The 21,176-nt window shown below is 38.1% G+C and overlaps 1 protein-coding gene across 2 annotated transcripts in view; it reads right to left on the bottom strand.

The window, feature by feature from the left end:
- RAB28 (RAB28, member RAS oncogene family) overlaps nucleotides 1-20,885 on the bottom strand; it is a 62,146-nt gene extending 41,261 nt beyond the window's left edge. Inside the window, exons 1-4 of one of the 2 annotated variants that reach the window (XM_088539990.1) lie at nucleotides 20,608-20,885; nucleotides 13,779-13,875; nucleotides 8,305-8,393; nucleotides 671-800 (exon numbers count right to left, since the gene is read on the bottom strand). In XM_088539990.1, coding sequence (XP_088396116.1) covers nucleotides 671-800; nucleotides 8,305-8,393; nucleotides 13,779-13,875; nucleotides 20,608-20,685 — 394 coding nt within the window. In that variant the 5' untranslated portion in view covers nucleotides 20,686-20,885. The remainder of the gene's footprint in view (nucleotides 1-670; nucleotides 801-8,304; nucleotides 8,394-13,778; nucleotides 13,876-20,607) is intronic. The other variant, XM_088539989.1, reaches the window with a different exon arrangement.
- Between the last annotated feature and the right edge of the window lie 291 nt (nucleotides 20,886-21,176).

Raw genomic sequence — 21,176 nt, 5'->3', positions numbered from 1 at the left:
ACTCTAAGAGCTTCTCTGTTTTCTTCCCAGAAAAAAGTAGTAGTCTTTCATAATTAATATCATAAAAAATTGTAACACTGCAGTAGTAACACCACAGTTAACCATTATGAATTAAAACATTGTCTTTATATTATTTTTAAATGCTTTTGAACAATACTACCATTCTAGATAAGGTCTTCTCTCTCATTTTCCAGTGATGTGGACATTGTGAGAGAGGTAATAAACAAGAACATGGAACAAGTAACCTTAATGGTAAAATTACCCTCATTAACAAAAAAAAAAAAAAAAAAAAAAAAAAAAGCTCATTATACCTATATCTAATACCAGATAATAGATACCAATTATTTAATAGGCTTTAATTATTTGCAAAATTGCTAGCATGAAAAAAATTCTCTCCATTCCCATGTGCTGCTCTTCAGGTAAAGAAAACGGAGGCAGAGAGACTGTATCCCAAATCAAACAGGCTCCAGCAAGTCCCTCAACCTGGCTGCCCAGGAACCAGAACCCTTAGGGGCACCCAAATACGTCATCTGAACATAGTCATCATAGGCTTAATACACAAGACACAAATACAGAAATGAATTTCCTTTTGCTAAAGATGAATACCTTGTGATGTATCTTTAATTGCATATAGTAATACAATCAATGTTCAAAAAAATGAATAGCTTACTTTTATTTCCAACCAAGGCCACAAGAGGCTGTGTTTCCGAATCTTCATTTGCTTTTTTTACCGCATTATACCAGTCTTCTAAATTTTCAAAGCTCTGGCAGTTTGTAATATCATAAACCAAAAGAATACCCTAAAGGAAAAATATATTTCAAATATGACAGGTTATAAAATATTGTTAAACAGTAAAATTATTACTTAATTATTATTATAAAAAAGGTCTTTACAAACAATAACACTTTTCCTTAGGAGGAATAAATAAACAAGTAAATATAAACTTCTGTAGTAAATATACTTTACATGGAATTGAGAAATACTGCAGTATTTCAAAATCACATGCTAAGTGAATCATAAAGGGAGAAAAAAATGGCAATTCACAAAAGAGCACAATTAGTTATATGATAAATATTCCAAGATGCATATATATTGTTTAAAATTCCAAAACAAATTTCACACTACTATGGAGAAGCACCTCTATTTTTGTTTGTATTCTGTAATTTATGGCTCTCTTTTTGAAGAAAGAAAAAAGAAAAGAAATGCATGACTGAACTGTTTTTTCAAATCACCTGACTGCTGCTTCTCTGCTCTCCTTTGGGAGGTGAACAGCCAACTCCCTCACATTGATGTTATACTGCATTCAACTATACCATAAGAAGCTAAATACTGTGTCATTGAGGAATACAGTCAGAACTGCCTTCTCTTGTTGTTCTTCTCATGGAGTTCACATCTAAAAGAAAAATATTCCCAGAACTACATACAGTCCCAAACATTGAGTTTTCATGAATAATCTAGAGATATAATATGACAGAAGCAAAAGTAGCCAATTCAATAGCTTTTTGAAGATTTTTTTCAAGTGGAGTTTTTCAGAAGTTGGTCTGGTGTACTTGATTGTTTCATGATCTGAGGCAGTCATGAGACTAAGCACATGCTTATCCGATTAATTTCACAGACGAGGACAAATTGGTAAAGACTGCAAGAGTATTTGAGGAGAGCTGAGATTATAAGATGATCTTGCCAAATGGAAGAAACAATCTAAAAATAATAGGATGCAATAAGTACCAGGACAAGTTCAAAGGCGGCAATAATCAACTGCACAAGGTTAGGAAACATCTGGCTTTGTAGCAGGTTCTACAGTAAAGGATCAAGGAGTTAGAGTAGACCATAGTTGAATACAAGTCAAACTTATTTTGTAGCAAAAATAAATAAATAAAATAAAAGGCAAATATCAGACTGGAATGAAACATCCAAGTGATATATTGCATCTAGCTTTGGGCACTGATTGTCTAGAAAAGGTAGACTAGAGTAGGTAACAATATCAGAGGTTTAGAAAGCATAACTGACAAGAAAACTGAAAAAAAAAAAGAAAAAAAAAAGGACTGCATCAACAAGCACAGGATGGATGGCAGGCATGATGCAGCTGTTAAAAACACAAGGCAAAGGTAATAGAAGTTCTCTTTGTATGTGCTTTTATAGTCAGTCTGCAGATGACACCGCACGAGAAGGGGCAGTCAATATGCCCGAGGGCAAGACTTGCCCTTCAGAGGTACGCAGACAGGCTGCAAGAAGGGGCCAACAGAAACCTCACCACCCCCAGCAAGGACAAACCCAGAACCCTGCAGCCGGGAAGGAAAGAGCAGCACAGGCTGGGGAGGAGGGCGCCGGCTGGCTGGGGAGCCACTGAAAATGACCCAAGGGTCTTGGCAGGCAGCGAGCGGAGCACGAGCCAGCAGCATTCCCTGGCAGCAATGAAGGCCAACGGCATCCTGAGCTACCAGCAGGAGCCCAGCCACATACTGAGGCGTGATGATCCCCCTCGACTCAGCACTGCCTGGATCACATCTGCAATAATGCATCCCAACTCCCTCCCCCACATACATAGAGGATATGGATAAACTGGAACAAGTCCAGTTGAGAGCCACCAAGATGGTCAGAGCCCTTGTCCTCTGAGGAGGCACAGAAGGAACTAGCTTGTTCAGCATGGAGAAGAGATGGCTCTGGAGGCTTAACAACAGCCCTCCCTTTGAAGACAGAGCTCTTCAAAGCACTTCATGGCAGGAAGGACAATGCAATGGGCATAAATCAGAACAAGAGACATTCATATGGAAATAAAATTTCTTCACTGTGAAGAGTCAAGTAGTGGAACAGGCTGCCTGGAGAGGCTGTGTGGGTTCTGTCCTTATAGGTTTTCAAGAACACACTGGATAAAGCCCCAAGAAACCTGGTATGATCTCACAGCTGACCATGGTTTGAACAAGAGGATGAACTAAAAGCCTCAGGAGGCCCCTTCCAACCTGAATTTCCTATTATTCTGCTTGTCTCCTTGATCACAGAAACTGGATTAATTCACAAAGACAAAATTGTAAGAGAGGAGCATGTACTAGAGAAAGCATGTAAACAGTACGAATAGTGAAGTTCTGAAAAATACTTTTGGTGGTGGCAAAATTCCCAAAACTAAGGAATTTTTCAAAGTTGATAAACATGAAATAAAAATTATACATGTATAGCTTCAGAAGAAGGGAACAGACCCTGAGATATCTTCAATATCTATTTCCATATGACTGTAATATAAATTCATCTCTTACTTCAAAGCCATCAACTTGAGAAAAATGAGCCTCTTGTTCCGTAAAACAACTATGTCTATTACTTTCTGAAGAAGTCTTCATTAGTTCCTCCAAGGAAATTAAGACTTATGACACTCATTTCCCTTTCCCTTGCTCTCTTCCTCCTTTACTGGGAAATAAATCTATTATTAAACCTCCATTACTCCCAACTTTTCTATTCTTATTCCTTAAGACGCTGTGTCTCACTTCTCCTGACCATTTTAATAACAAATATACATGGAAAGGCATTTGGACTGTTACAATACAAGCCTTGTTCCAGAAATGACACTCTACTACATCTTGTATTTACAAAACTGAAATACTTGAACCCTAGCTTATACGGTTCTGCATCTCCGCCTGTTTCCTTCTGACCTGTATACTACACTATTGTTCTAAATCATGTTTTCCAGTTTTTCTCTACCCATTCCATTTTTTAGCTCATGAACAGAGAGATTATTCTCAACCTGTTAGATTCCCACAACTTCTTCTTTAATAAAAGATCAGTGAGATCTTGATACCTACACCATTAAATTTTTGTAAAATTGAAGGAAATCAGCTGTAAATACTGTCATCTTTCAAATATCAATTCACACTCAGGATAACTGCAACAATACCTGTGATTTCCTACAAGACTGGTAACTGCAGAAAGAGCACACAGTGTCTGCTTCACCAACAGCTTACTCGGGTTTTATGCCAGAGCAACCCACCCAAGCAGGGCAAAGCTGGCAGGCGTATCACCTCAGAGGTACAAAAAAAACAGCAGCAGGATGGCATCTGGGTCAAAGAAAAATTATGACTTAAATTTTGACACCACAGCACTCTAAGCAGCTCACTGTGATATGGATAATTAATGAAGAACTAGCCACAATTCCATAGCTAAAATTAATCTATAATTAATTTCTTTTTTATTTAAAGGAGAAACTCCATCTTTGCTTTCACTAAAAATACATCATATTTTCCACAAACTTACAGTTTATTGAGTGCAGAATGAGCGGAAAGCATAAAACCTGTTATTTCCCCATTATGCATGAAGAATTAAGGCAGAAAATTAACATTGGCCTTGTAACACAGAAGTAGCACATTTCTCTACCATGAAAAGGGTTTGAAACACATGGAGGACAACATGCTGAGAACAGTATGTCAATTCTCCAGTCTCGACCAATGTGGCAAATATTCCCTGCTTGCATAATTGCACTCTAGTAATAGGGACATTTTGCCTACATTACAGCATATGTGAGCGCTTTTTGTTTCTGAATTATAAAATATTTTCAAATATAGGCCACTGGAAACCGAGAATACTGCAGAAATGATTTGCTGGTCTCTAGAGAAGGTACGGTCTGCAGAACTCTTATTCTATTAACAAGCCAATTTATGAGGTAGCATATGCCAGCTCTTAAGTATACTTTAAACTAGATATGTGGATAGCAGCAGCAATTACAGCTAAGAGATGGGAACAGCTCTGAAATATATTTCCCATACAAACACCAGCACTGCTGTTATACAGGATCTACTATATAGCTGTGCTACAACTATGAAAGTGTCAAAAATATCCAACCAAGTAACATTCACACTAGACAGTCAAATATTAGAAGGTGTCATATATATGTCAGGGTTTTGTCACAATCAAAAAAAGCTTAAAAAAATAGGCCAAAAAGTGCAAATGTAGTTTTATCCTCTGAGTTTATCCTCAGCTGGCCCCATGCAGTAACTGACTTTTATAAGAAATAAATAAATTGATTTTACAGCTTTTTAATATTCAGAAGATATTTTAGAACAAAATCATAAAGCTTAAGGTTTTCTAAATGCAACATATTCATTTTAGCAAAGAGTAACTCTTCTGCAGGTGAGCAAGGTGTCATAAGTTATCTTTACAGGAAATAAAGAGTTCACAGTCTACATATGCTTAACCACTGTCGTCTTTGCTGAGACAGAGGATATAGTTGCCTAACTGTATGCAACTTAGTTGCCATGACTTGGAATTATTGCCTATTAGCTCAGCTGTGGTCACTTGGTATACAATTATTCCTAGCCTCCTACAATTTTGAAATAAATGTGTCAGGTTCAACTGCCACTGAAAAAAAAGGCTGCTTACAGCATTATAGAGATCTCTTATAGAGATCAAGGAAATCTTTTCCCACTTAGTTTCAAAATTCTTCTGACTTATGAGTGAAATTCAGCCATCAAAGTGGGATGAAGCAACTGTATTTTTCTGGATGATTCTCCCTTCTCCCCCCACCCCGAGGAAACCAAAGTCAAAACCAATGGCACCTTAGCAATAATTTAACCAAAAGTTCTATCTTCAATATATCTTCATTCAAGCCTGATTCAAAGAGTAGGGAACCTCTAGTAGCAAATTTTGCAACATGAAGTATAGACAGATTCACTGCTTAACTGGCACCTGGTATCCTGAACACATTTAGCAGGTATCAAATAGACTGTAGACATGTTATCAAGACAACATTTTCAGTTGTGGATTCCCAAAACTTCTAAGACCAGCTGCTCTATTGTTCTATAAGCAGGTCTACCATACATGTAGTTTTCTGAGCACAAATTCAAGAATTTAGCCAACAATGCTTTCTGAATCTCTCCAGATGATCAGTGGGGTGAAGAGCAGCATCTTCAGCCTGGCTACAGACACCTTCAAATACTGAATAAAAGCAAGATGCATACTGTAGGCACATTGCATGCCATTCTACACATGTACTTTCACGCACGTAGATCAACTCAAAGCTCCTGCAGTGGATCCAAATCATTTGTTTTACATGTATATTGCCCATGCACATTACAAATAAGATGCTTAAAATGTCCGTTGTACCCTGGCTACCACACCATAGGTATACATGCTTCTTTCCTAGAAACTTTGTACAAAAACATGACAGTTCCACTTAAGGTCTGAAGTGACGTGAGCAGACTGCTCTTTATCTAATCTCTTGCTTTTGCTACGATAATTCAAGCTGGAAGGTACCCCCCATCTAGACCTTCCATCTCTATGACAAGTTCATTCTGTCTCAGTTTGAGGACTTTGCAGCTGCCCTCACTGAACTTCCTGAGGTTTCTATCAGGCCATTCCTTAGTCTCTCTCTATCTCTTTCAACAGCAGCTCTGCACTCCAGCACACTGACCATTCCTGCCAGGTTTGGTGTCATCTCCAAGCCTGCAACATGCTTGTGCCATTGTTCAAATCATTAACAAAGACCCAAAATAGGACTGACTACTACAAATAAGATATTGAGCTTTCAGTGCAGCTGTCAATCCGTTTTTCCAACCACTCGCCCAGTCTAAGTCTCCCCAGTTCGTCAGCAACCATCTAATGTCAGATGATGATGAAAGACTTGTTGAAGTCCACGTAAACACTGAGCCAGCCACCTCCTCACATAAGACTGTCTAGTTGATTAGGCACAAGGCTTACTAAAGCCAGCCTTGAAGGCTCTTCTCAGGTACATTTTTGCCACCTTGTTGTCCATTCATGGAATTTTTCTATGTATTATTTAGGAAGATTTTTTCCTTCTAAATACAGGCTAGAAAAAAAAAATCACTTGCACTATTTTACCTTTCTCTTTTTCTTCCCCAAAGCTACAGATCCTCAACAAGAAATAAACTTCAGCCTGGAAATAAACCAAATACAGCATCCTTCAGAATTACCCACAATGGTTTCCATAAACACAGGAATATAAGGAGGGCTTTATCTGCCTTTAAGAAATGCTGCAACAAAGCTTATTCAAAAGTGTATTCAAAGACAGCCCTGAGGATAAAAAACCTGCCACAGACTGTGGTGTTATATGCCAACAGGGGGAAGGAGAAGAGCCACTAGTTAATTAAAAAAGGGGGATGGGGGGGTTGATAATTGAGGGTGGAAGAAGGTTAAAGAAGAAAGGCGATGTAAATTATTTTGTTGATTTGCTTAAAATAACTAAAAATCAGATTACTGTAAAATTTAGGCTTAATGCTATGAACCTACCTTGGAGCACCGCCATTAGCTTTTTGACCTGGTATGTTGATAAGAAACTCCCAAAGTTTATCACCAAATTCAATGCAGAAAAGAGTTAATAGTCTTTCACTTCTTCCACAGAGCTCACTTTGTGCATATGGCAACAATTTGTGATTAATCAAATTCCCTCTGCTATGGAAGCCAGTTTCCCCTGTTGCTTGGTAGATCTTTCACAGGGCAGCAAAATATTTTTTAATAAAAATAGCAAAAAGCATTTAGGCACTTTTTGAGAGCACCAAATGTGAGACTGAGACATTTGTCTTCACCTGTCAATCACTAAACCCTAATTCCCAATTAGCCATTCCTGCTTTATACTTATCAGAACAAAGCTTCTATCCAGTGGGAGTTTTAAGATCCAATATTTCTGTTGCTTAAAGTAATGGAAAACACAGATACACTTGTCTTCTTCTCAGATATATCTATGAAGTGTATTATGTGCCTATCATTCTCGACAGACTCCAGATTAAAGAACAGAGCACAACTTATGATCACTCATGTTAAAAAGTTTGGCATACAGCATATGATGCCAAACCACCACATAAAATATGACAGTATATTGAGCTATCTTATATTAACTCTTAATTCACTAAGTCATGTCATTAACCTCCAGATAAAGTTTTCATTGGATAAGAGTTCCACAAAAATATTTAGCTACCTGGTTGCCTCCTTTTGTTTGCCCTCTTAAAACACCAAATGCATGCATGAGTTTAATGGTGTAGGATTGCTCTTAATTTCCTCCTTCTACCTCTTCTCCCCAGGAGGCATCTGCCCTCAAAGCAGCCACTATATCTACCACATGGATATCCAAACAGCTTTTACTATTTATTATGATTGCTTTTCTCAACTCAAGACATAAGGCATGGAAATATACATACGTTTTTTAGAGTTGTTAGGAGCTACTATCAATTAAGTTTAGACTAAATAGATATTCAACACTGAGATCTACGAAAAAAAAAAAAACCTCTGTAAAATAGGTATAAATTTGAAAGTAGAGTTCCAATGAATTCCATCTCATTACTTAAACAAAATTACCATAATTTATACCATACCTGAGCTCCGTAGATATATTTATCCAGCATCTTGCCTCCTATTGTTTGCCCCCCTATATCCCACACTTGAAGAGTAACATTCAAATTTCCTGTAAAGATAGGGGAAAAAAAAAAAAAACACTACAGATGTTTTCTTTGATATGAGTAACCTAGAAATTTAGATACAAATCAAATTAAAGACATTATCACAGCTGGCAATACAGCTTTAACATATCAACAGAAATAACTTTTTACAAGTATGCAATAAACATAATAATAAACTCAAAGACTACTAAAGCATTTGAGAAAAAAAGTCTCCAGAATCCAGCTATGCTCATTAAGAGTAGTAAAATTATAGATAAAGAACCCAATATAATTATTTCAGAGATTATTATAATTGCATAAAACAATTCTACATCACTAACTAGAAGCTACACAGCATATTTTATACCATAAAAGTTTTATATCACAGCTATTGCATTTAACTTCTATTAATATCAATCTAATATTTCCCAGTAATTTATATATATATATATTTAATTCTTACAACTGAAAAAGAAGAAAATGTACAGAATAAGATTTGGCAGTGATGCTTTTACTGTTACTAGTGTTACTAGAGCATTACAGAATTATATAATTGACAGATTAGAAAGAAATGCTCACACCAGTCTATTTTCAATAGTGACTGCGGCTTTCAGGCAAACTATGATTTTATTTCTTCCTCCTACCACCCTGAGCAAAGCACAAAACTTGACTTGATTTACATAATTTCATCTTTCAAGAATTTTTTTCTAAATCAAGAATAGATCTTCCTTTCAAAATGAATCTCTAAACAGTCTTCAAACCTGATAATAATACAAATACAGCTTTACTAACAGACAGCTTTTCAAAAATACGACTAACGAAATATACATCTAAGTGTACCTATTGTGGGATATTTAATATCCTATAAGTCATACATATTCTGCAAGCTAGCAATACACAAACCCACAGACCAAACGTGCACACACCAACCTATGTCTCCGCACCCCTGCAAACGTATCAGAAAGCAGCATTTTGCTTGGCTAACACGGTTTTCACAACTATACTGATTACCTGGAAGCACAGAGACTAATTTTTTCTAACCTGCATGCACTCACAGGTTAATAGCAATCCTCTGTACATAAGAGAAAAAAAAAAAAAAAAAAAAAAACACAGCCTACAACTGCCGACGTATTTTATTCCCAAATACACACATACACATATATACTACATACATATATACATATGTATCCAAAAAATCCACATCAAAACATTTGAGAGATGAGTAAAACAGAATAAAATATTAATATGGATTGCTAAAAAAAAAATTTGCTCTTAAATCACTCTATTTTATGTTATGAACAACCTTACTTCACACAATGTGATCTATTCAGCCATCAATTTACAACCAACTGCCTTGTGCATTGCAGTTATGCAAGTGAGTGTGCTCCAAAGAAATATATCCTGGCAGTCAATGAATATAAATAATAAATCACAACTATACAGCTGAATATATGCTACTTGTGGTATTAAGTATAACCACACTACACTTTTATGACGCATCTAACTTTATTCACGTTAGAAGATCTTATTCCTAAATTGGTACTTTGGTCTCAAACACATAGCAATGAAGTGAGACAATCTTTAAGCTAAATTGAGCTTTATCAAATATTAAAGATAAATAATTATAAACAGAGCTTAGTAAACACATCATAAACACTCCTGTTTAGTAAATTTAACCTCTCATAGAACAAGAAGGTTATTTGTTTTGACAATGAATCCACTATTTATTAACAGATTCTTTTAAAGCTTACAAGATAAGTGACTGCAAACCACGCAGGTAAGTCTTCCACTAAGAAGAATATAAATCATCCCGGATGAATAACCTCATGAACGGCCTCTGCATTCGGAAACGCCTGTGCTTCTTCAGAGGGTAACAAACTAAACATACCCAAAAGCCCACCCTGCTACACCCAACTTGTTTGCACGCGTTCTACTGGAAGCTCGCCACTTCATTCATACCTGCTATGTGGAAAAAAGCTTTATAAATATTATAGCTTCCAAATTCTGCATTCTTCAGATGCCTAATTTTATATTAAAATGCTTTAATAAGTCTCTCGCTTTTCCCCCACTGCCTCCCTAAAGTAGTAATCATGCGCGACGTACTGGGCTTAGTACCTGGGTAAAAACAGGAAATTATCTGAGAAAGTTTGAGAAACGTTTTTAATAGAGATGTAATCATCTAGCAGTGGTTTCTCATCTTAAAATGATTATTAAATACTTACTTTTTTCTTAAATTTCTTAATGCCAGGAGAACCCCTTCCTCTCTTTCTCTCCTCAAAAATGTTCATTTAAACAAAAAAGAAATCTGGGAGGTTCACTTAAGTTTAAATAACCATAATTAAGATCCCAGGAGCTCATTAAAATCACGCTGATCATACCTACTGGAAATTAAAAAAAAAAAATCATTTTTGCTATTTCCCTTGGGAGTGTGGGAAGAAATGATGCTAGGATTACTCTGACAGAAGGGAAAAAAATACATTTTTTTCTAACACAATTAACAACTATCTTAGTAATCCATGAAACTATTTTCTGGAAAAATAAAGTCTCAAATACTCTATTTGCTGACTGCTTTTAAAAAAATGAACCGCAGAACATTATTAAAACAAGAAGTACCTATGCATGAAATCAGACAGTTCTCAGAAACAAAGTTGGCATACCAATAACAAAAACTGAAGAATTCCAGAAAAAAATAGTGTCCAAGACACTGATAAGGAACAAGAAAATGTAAGCACTTCTTTGCTCTGTAGGAAACACATATAAGTGAGAAGTTAAATTAAGAGTGGAAACATTGTGCAGGTATCTGGATTGTTTCTGGTCTGAACTGAAGCCACTGGCTGATTCCACAGCGAGCCTATAAAAATATGCTTGGTACATTGGTTAACCTTACTTGAAGTGCTGCATAGTCAGTCAAGATAGAACTAAAAACACATGCCTGTCTGCTTCTTGTACTGAAGACTTGAAAAATAATTAAAAAGAAATCCTTTTCACAGAAGAACCCTGTTTACTGAACTGCACCTACAGCCCTCCTAAAAGTTTTGTGACTAGGGCTCCAAAGAATCTCTGTCAGCCCAACCTCTGAACAACCTCTGAATAGCAGGTACACTACTGTAAACAGTGAAGTCTGCACAGTGCTTGCATACAGACTATACAACATATAGCATCACAAAATATACTTTTAACAAATCAATTTCAGTGTATTTAGATACAAACTGCATGAAGATAATTTGTGAGCAGTTTAATTTGTAAGCAGTTACACACTGGAAGTCATATTGCTCACAATTAAATAGGTCAAAAACCTACTGTTTGCATTAAACCATACTGTTCCTCCATGGAAAATATGGCCTTCCCTCCTCCCTCCCACCAGCTCTCTTCTCTCCATGGTAAAACTGCATCTGTTACTAAAATTTCTGAAGACAAATAGAGCTTTTATGGAAAGTACTTTATTTCACAAGTTCAAGCCTATTTCTAATGCATGTCCTAATATAAACTTCCATGCAATTTTAAAAATTGATCTTTTAAATGTAAGCAAGCATTTCAGAAGTTAAAAAAAATACTATAATAATAGTTAACTGCCAATTCTCCTACCAAATAATAAAAATCAAGGCTACTTTTTCTACCAATATGCACATAATGATTTCTGTTCACTAGCATAAATTAAGCTTTCGAATAAACATAGCAACTTTGCAAGCCCAGAACTAATCAAGAAATCAGAAAAATCCATTTACTTAAGTACTGGTAAGGAAAGCATTACTTAAGAACTCGATCCCCTACTCCCCTTTTCTCGTGCTCTCCCTTCCCTTTCACTCCCCCCTGACCACCGCTCCAGCTCCCCCATAAAATACACAAGTCTATCTACTCACATGTATATACAGGCATAAGCAAAGACAGAATGAGAACCCACAGCAAATAATAATAATGCTTCTTCATGAATCTGAACACACTGTATGAATGCTACTATTTTGTTATAAGGATAAACAAGGGAAATAGATGCACAGCCTTTTTGGTGTTTTATTTTCACCTACGTTCTGATTTTGCCACAAAACAAACTTGAACATCATAAAATATGAACACGAATGAGTTCAACTTCCCCCCAAAAATCCAAATTTTCTATGCAATAAGAGTATTTAGAATTCCAATAATGTACTAATAGCTTCTGTATGCTTAACAGCAGGAAAAAAAAAAAGCTTGCAAAAATACAAATTTTCAGCACGCACACTGCATGATTTGTGCACACATTTCACTTTCAAATACTGGTCTAAGTGTTCTACAAACTGATATTTTTAAGAGGAAAAAGCAGAACAATAAAAAAAAATCTGTCAGTTATTCTGTCAGTTTTACAGAGAAATAAACACTGAAGTTTTGTATTTTATCTCTCACAAGGAGATATAGTGAAATGTCCAAGTTAAAAGCAAAACAAAAACCAGAATAATTTTTTTTTCAGAGTTTTCCTGCATTTGGTTTTACTAAAAAAAAATAGCATAATCAAGAAAATATTAACTTAATAAAATAAGTTCAAATAAGTTCAAAAACTTAGCATATTTTCTTAAGACTTCAGGTTATAGCTAAAATATTTAGTTTCTGGTTTTGCATCTCCTCATAAAAGACAGAACTTGCACTTTATCAAACCTCACTACGACTGATTTCTAAACATGTCTTCCAGCTCTAGTTTCTGAAACCAGAGTAAACTGCTTTAATGAAAAATTTTCATGCTTGTAAGTTGAGCAGTCACAGATCAATCAAAAAAAACTCACTTGAAATTCACGATTGTTAAGAAACAAATTTCCAGAAACTTTTTTTTTTAATTATTTCTTTGCATTTTCTATGCAGTGTGCAGTAACTAGCATCTAAATAGTTTCTTTGCCATCATGAAATGAAACATCTTGAATGCTCAAACTGTATTTTTATGAGTGTCGAGGGACCCTAAATTTTAGTGGTCTATTAAATGCCAGCAATTTCATGCTGCCTTGCATAAAACAGCATTCACATCTTAGAGCACTGTGATTCCATAGTTACATTACTTTCTCCTCACAACTGGCATTTGGGTTGCATTTTATACAAAATTGTTTCTTTCGTAAACCATTTTTTTTCTTCAATTAATATATTTAAAATTCTATTTCTTTGTTACATCTTATTCATGTGGACAAACTGTATATTTAAAAATTATGAATTAACTCACTGCACTTAATTGAATTCAGTATTTTACTACAGTACTTAAAGATAGAAGTTGCAAATGTATGACCCTTTATCATCAGGTAAGAACGTACTAAGAAAATTCTTTCTTAAAAAACAAATTTACTTTTTCGTAAAAAGCACTGTAGGGAGCTTATTTATTGTACTGTACATTGAAGGCTAAGTTTTTGAAAGCTTTATTCCTACCCAACCTTTCAACGATGGGTTCTTTATTCTCTTACCTGGCAATGTTATCCTTTTCAAGAAGAAGTCCAGTCCTATAGTTTGTCTGTACTGCTTTCCAAAAGTTTCTTGGGCAAAACGTGTGGCTAAGGATGTCTAAAACAAAAGAGTATCAAATTAAGCTGACATTTTGAAAGGCTGAAAACTTGACGTGATACTGCGAGCATGTAATACAGTTAGACACTTTTTTAACCCACACAGGCTGACAGTGTTTGTGGATTTGCACTGACATGCATTCCAGCCAGTTTCAGTATCAGAGCAGGAGGTGGCACAGGCTACTAAGGCTACAGGCTACAAGAAGAGCAAGGCATATGTTTATGTTATACTTCATATTCAAACTAGAGAGTATTACACAGATTTGCATGAAATACCATTAGTATACTCCACTTGACACAAATCTAATGGACACTGCTCATAGCTGGAGTGCTTATATTTTTAAAGAGTTCTAATTTCCTAACCAAAGGCTCATCCCTGATACAGGACACCGCAATCTCAAGCCAACCCCCTGGGAGGGAACAGGCAACTGCACAGTGCAGAGGCCCACAGCGCTCCAGAGAGTTGCGGGATTGCTGACACTGTATGTGAAAGATTCAGGATTGGGGACTATATGAAGCTCAACATGAGGGCCAAGCATGCAAACATTTATATACAGGGGGGGGAAAAAAAAAAAAAAAAAAGGACTGAACTCATGTTAAGTAAGTATGTTTGCAAAAACATTCAGAACTTTGTAAATTTATTTCTTAAATTTGTATTTCGTGGCTTTATGAAAATAGACCAATATACCATTGACTTAGTAGAATAACAACTTTCACTCTTTTACTACAGAACATTGCTTTTACTACTACTACCACCACTAAAAGGACACACAACCAATTTACATAAAGTAATGAAGCAGCATATTTCACTTCTTTCACTAGAAATTTAATCTCTCCAAGCAAGGGCGCAGGGGGGAAAGCCCCACTATCTAAAGAAAAAAAGAGAAGTACAATTAAAAACCATTTGTACTGTCTATATTATTATAAAAAAAAAAATGTAATGTAGCTAAACACATATCCTATGCTAAATTTGAGGCATACACTTACAAATCTTTTCTTAACATCACATCTAAAATACAAAAACAAAGTAATTGTAAAAAATAAAACCTATTTATGCAGGGAGAAAAAAAAATATCTTCACACACACACAGTGTTGTCCAAGAAAACTCAAAATTAGCAAAATAAATAAATAAAATTAAATTAAAAAGTAGTTTTTCCATCACCTTTCAGTTAATCAAGACCTAAAGAGGTAAGTCACATCAGCAGCTATTAGGAAATCCTGTTAGGGGACATTTGGTTAAAAATAGTTAAAATTGGTTAAAAATTGTTACATTTGGTAAAATAACGTCAGCAGTTCTGAAAAGTGAAAGCGGGCAGGTTCTATTAACAGAATGGCTATAACAAAGACCTAAATTACGCTAGTGAACATGTTGAGCAAGTACACAGAATGAAAATGCAACTTACTTTCTGCACGAAAAAATGACCACAAGAGCTCCAGCATTAAAGCTCTAGCATGAACAGGCAAACATTTATTCAAACATAAAATTACCTGTGAAGCAACTAACACAAGATTTACTGTTTTCTTGCTTTGTGTTCCCGTCATATAGTAACAGGTATTTTGAGATGGGAAGATAAGTTTAGGAAGTAAATAAAAAAAAATCATTTAAAGACTATGGCAACATTTTCATTTAGTTCATTGAACTCAAATCTTGGAAGGATTAAAAATAAATAAATAAAAAGTATGTAAACTACGAACAGCGGTACTTAATAAACTACTTTGCTTATATATTTTTATCGCTGCAGAAAGGCTGAGAACCACACAGAACGAGTCTTAAGATTCTTCTAGCTATAGCTATGTGACTATAATATTAATGACATGCAAAATAAAAATCAATACAAATTTGGCCTGTAATACTAAAAACTCAGTATCACTGACTTTTTAATCTCAATAGTTAGAACTTAAGGATTATAAATACATTAATTTAAAACTGTCCTGATCCTAAATAATGTAGACAAAAAAAAAATATGCAATGTTCTTATTCTTATCTTTTCCTTGCAATTTTCCTTTTCACTAAGGTAACTAGCATGCAGAGTATATCATCCGACTGCATCACAGTATTCTATATGCTCCAGTACGTTAATTTAGATCCCCATTAAATAAGCAACCACTCCCTTCTTGTTTTAAGGGCTCAGTAAATATTAGCTTTATCACTCTGTGACACTCTATACTCCCCAAAGGTTTCTAAGGGTGTTAGTAAAAACAACATACATTCAATTAACAGCCACCCAATAAGAGCAACAAGTGATCAACAGTGTGGCAAATTTCTCTTAAATAGTTTTCTCTAGTGCACTCCTGAATGCAAAGGAATTTATAGCAGAAAATCATTGACTAACTCTTTTTTATATTTTTTTTCTAGCGAGTGCTAGTGCTCACGAAAGGTGTTGGATTACCAGACTGCAGTCCTCTATTTATTCACAGAACAAGCCATTTATCCACAAAGTACTAAGACCAACAGCTCAAACTCCTCCACAACAGGAAATGGAGAAGTTACCCTGGTAGGCAGGTGCTTTTACAATACAAATTTTCCCTTCAGTCCGTGCTTCTCAAAATATTCTGAAAAGCTAATGATGGGTAGGACCAATGTAAAATGTATATAAAAACAAAAGTAATGGTTTAGAGCCACTCTAGCTTTAACAATAAGTGATCAGTGGTCATTCTCCAATCATAAAGTTTTCAGACATTAATCTAGCAATCAGATAATCTAAACAAGGTCTTATTCCTTGACATGTCCACTAAGCCAACCAGGTACCAACTGTCATAGTAGACCTTTCATTAGACTTAATTTGATAGCTTCAGACATTTGTTTTAAAAGCTTTAAGCAAATGCTAATACGTTCTTCCAATATGGCAATACATTTTTGAAACTTAGTCTTGCAAACACCTTATTTTTATGGGTGGGATGTGGGAGTTCATTGGGTACTAATGAACTGCGATAAAGACAACAGTAGAATATATACAAAATATGTATGACTACAAAGGGATATCTGGGCAGTTATTTTGCAGATAAACAAAGATGCAATTAAACTTTAAGGGTGAGGCAAGAAAGAATTTCTTGCTTTTATTTTTCAATGTCATCAACTCACTGTATAAACGTTGCTGGCAAGCTATTCTTAAATGACTACATAAGTAAATAAAAAGAAAGCAAAAATATTTATAAAGTAGTAACAGGCACAAGTAATGACAGACAGCTCTAACTGACACTTTTCACACACCAGGATAACATGGGAACTCATAGAGAAAAGGCTGCCAAAGATAGGATTTTACTCAAAGAACCATAGAAGGAAACTTTCAGAAAAGGATGCCAAAGCATAATATAATAGTTACAGCAACAAGAAACTAAAGCTAAAAGTCAACGCATGTAGCACAGAAGGGCATAGTCCTAGAACCACAAGTTTCCATTTGTGCTCTCAGCTTTTTATCAGCTCTCTGATAAAAAAAATATAGTATCTCAAAAGCAAATGAAATTTTTCTATCCTATGAAGCAAATGTCATTCTACCTCTACTTACTGAAATAGAGGTAGTTATCAAGACTAAAATTATCAAACTAGACATTAACCCATGAAGAAATATTCATATAGGCCAGTCTGTATAGGACTCTGGGCACAGATTTCCACTTACAAGCCTAGTACAATGGCAACAATTAGTTAACTTTTTTTAAAGATTTTGACACCAAGAGCCAGGATTAGCACACTGCTTAAGAAAACTGGTGTCCTCAGAAATCCAAAAGGAACTAGCACCACTCGGCTATTACAGCCTACGTATCAACACCACTCAGCTATTACAGTCTATATATCAATTCCCACAGACACCCATGCCAGGCTGGGCACTGTGTGTGTTATTTTCAGCATCCAATGGCAAGAGAAGAAGGCAGAGACAAGGGCTTCCAGCTACAATGGATGGCAGGAAGACAGATCCGCGACTGCTCTTCTCCCTCCACGTGTCTGATTTTCAGGACCTCCTCTGCTCTGAATAGCTCCACAATTTACTTTCAGAGGCTCCAAGTCTTGTGGTGGTTCCCCCCACAACAGGAGTGGATCAGAACAGTTCCAGTTCAAATAAACCTCACTGTATACTTTAATAATAAGAGAACCACTGCAGAGCAAGAGCAGAAATACATGAATTATAACCTTTTTTTTTGCCATTCCAGTGTTGATTTATTGTAATGAAAAACATAATTTGACTCAGGACAAGCGGGGCAAGATAGCCCATTTAAGACAAATATATACACAGCAGCCTTATGCATCTATATTCCTTTTAGTAATTAATATTCAGGAAAAAAATACTACTAATGATAGCTGCTTATTTTTGTCTCACAGTCCCCATCTCCAATTTCTTTTCAGAATGCTTTCCTAGTTTTTGCCTACTTTATAACTTCTTAGTATTGTTTTCTTGCTCACATAGCTCACCTTCCTTAATTTTTCTTTTCAACAGCTTATTTCATGACTCTGTTTTACTGCAAAGCTCTTCCAACCTCTGCCCCATTCTCCTCATGCTTGTTTTCCTGTCAACCCTCCTCTCCTTAGACTTTACTCTAGCAGTGCTTGTTCCTTTAAAACTGCTTGAACTTTAAAACTCCCACTTCCTTTAAAACTCCAAGTATCCAATTATTCATTGAGCCACCACAGAACAAATGAATCTAAGTGCAACATCCCTTCTTGCCTCATGAACACAGTTAATTACCAGCCAGTGGAAACATAAACATTGTCCTCAGCTTGAGCTGACAATTTGTTTTTAAACTGCTGTTTTAAACTGCTACCAACAGTTTCACAGGACCTGAACCACATTGCTTCTAAATAATGTGTGATGTTGGGTAAGGAAAATAAATGCAAGTTATCATCTTCAGTGTCCTGACAAAAGGACATCGCTTTTCTGGAGAACTGTCGAGCAGACAACTCTTGATAGCCAAGAGGGAGGGTATTAAAAGAAACTCTGCGGAACTACGACAGCTGTGGAAATTTCACACTGAGCACACAAGACAGTATTTCAGAGGTATCTCCCACTATACCCTACACTCCTCCAGTCCAGCAATTCCAGAGGAAGAGAAAAACAGTATCTTCAACAGTAAATGACAGGCTAGGTATGCAAACATGTAAAAACTAGGTGTGAAACAGATGTGACAGGGGCTAGAGATGAAAACATATGGACAGAGCCACGTTCCAACAAGCAAGCAGAACAAGACCAAGAAAAGAGGGAAACTGGGGTGATTTAGTCTTCAGAAGTACTTGAATCAGAAGGTCTTCAGAGGTGCTCTTATCCCCCCCACACCAAAACCCAATCACTTTTCTATTTTTACCAGCTTTTACTACGAGCGTGGTATTACAACTGTTCACTGCTAGAGCAGCAGGATGGCTGGAAGAAGCTTCTATTACAGCATCATCTAGGGGGGATAAGAGGAAAAGCAGCCCACCATAACGTAGCTGTTGCTTATGCAAAATCAGCTGCACTTGAATCACAGGATTCCTAGACCCAGCAGGATATCCAGTGAATGGCAGGTCCTACATGAGAGATAGGAACCAGCAGGAACACACGTCAAAACTCAAGAATGCCTTAAAATCCACATTTGGTACGAGGTCTTGCCACAAGGTGCTGAACAGCAGTAGCAAAAGGATTCAAATTCCATTTTGAATGGAAAACTCCTGGGGAAAGGAACCCAAGAAAGCAGCACTCCAGACGTCAATCCCATGCAGTCATTAGGCTCCCATCACACAGACCCACAGAACTGCCCATCTCCTGACTCTCATGAAAACAGCATCATTTAAGGCTGCACATAAAATCATTACAGTCAGAAACAATTTTACAATAAAACTCCATGTAAGAGAACAAAGCCATGGCCATACTTTCACCAAAAGTTTACTTTTGATAACAGCAGGTAGTTTTTTAAACCACCTTTGAGAATATTTCTTTTTTTCACCCAAACTCTAAGCAGAGAGGTCCTCCCATCTCTCTGTATTTTCAAAGGTTAGTGACAAATGAAAACGTGTATTCCTAAAATATATGATAAAACATAACATTTTCAGATGTATTTCACAAAAAGATTCAAACTACATATAGAACTGGCTATGTTGTTAGCACACATGTCTAGCGAAGACCAGTGATAGCCTCCCTAGATAACAAAGTGGTCTCTGCTTTGCCTTAATTGGTCCATATTTGTCCAAATTTCCCAGTATCTTTTCAAAAGCCAAGTATAAAGTGCACTCACAGGGTAATAAAAAAAAATAAAAAAAAAGCAGGACTCAGTTAACCCGGAAGGTCTTTGCAGACCTGGGAGAGCAGCTCGCACAAACGCCGAGCGTGTTGCCCATCTCGGCGCGCTCTTAGCTCCGAGTCCCGGCTGCAGGATAACGAGAGGCCCAAGGGGCAGCTCTTCGCCGCAGCCCCCCCAGTTTAGGCGGAGGAGCCAAACCCCGCCCCGGGGGCTCGGGAGCGGGGGCGGCGCCGGCGGGAAGCCCAGCACGGAGCGGGGATCACCCCGCCGGCCACGGCGGGAGCCGCTCGCTTCGCCAAGAGACCCGGGGAAAGCGGGACTACCCAGCAGGCGCCTGTGCGCTGGCGCAGGACTGCCCCCTCGGGCGCTACGGAACCGCTCCGCAGGTTTCGCCGCCGAGCGCCGGGGCCGCGGCGGCTCCTCGGGGCGGGATTGGCGACCCCGAGCCAGGGGGAAGGCGCAGGCCGGGAAGCGGCCTCGGAACGCGGCGGGGGCGCTCGGGGGGCGCCGCCGGGGGCCGGCACTGACCTTGCCGCAGGTGCCATCCCCCAGCAGCGCTAGCTTGAGCTGCCGGTCCGGACTCTCCTCCTCCTCCGAGTCCGACATGGCGGCTGTGGCGGGGAGGGGGCCGGAGCGGGCAGCCGGGGCAGGCGCGGCGCTCACGGAGCCCGCGGCGCCGCGGAGGCCGGAGCCGCCATCTTCCTGCCGCCGTCGCTAAGGCCCGCGCGAGGCGAAACCAAGGAGAGCGGAGGGGAGAGGGGAGCTCGAGGGCGGGCGCTCGAGCAACGAGCGCAGCGCGGCTCCGCGAGCACACGGGGGGCAGGCGCTACGCAACCCCCCTGCGGGCGGGCCAATGGTTTAGCCCGGCTCGCCAATGGAGCGGCGCCGGTTGCGCCCCCGATTGACGCCCCGCGCGGTAACCAAGCAACGCGGGGTCAGAGGTCTGGCGGGGGGAGGCGGTACCGGGGGCGTGGCCTCGGCGTTCGGCCCGCCCAATGGGCGGGGACTCACCCCCTAGGTCACGCCCCCAGCGCCTGGCTCCTCCCTCTGGGGCGGGGAGGGAGCGGGTCGCGGCGGCCCCCGGGCCGGGGCGAGCT

The sequence above is a fragment of the Tinamus guttatus genome, unplaced genomic scaffold (assembly GCF_059628265.1).
Source record: "Tinamus guttatus ecotype Peru unplaced genomic scaffold, ASM5962826v1 Tinamus_guttatus_pri_ptg000052l, whole genome shotgun sequence".
Lineage (NCBI taxonomy): Eukaryota > Metazoa > Chordata > Aves > Tinamiformes > Tinamidae > Tinamus > Tinamus guttatus.
Note: the sequence above shows the minus strand (reverse complement) of the source record. Positions and strands in the feature narration are given on the sequence as shown.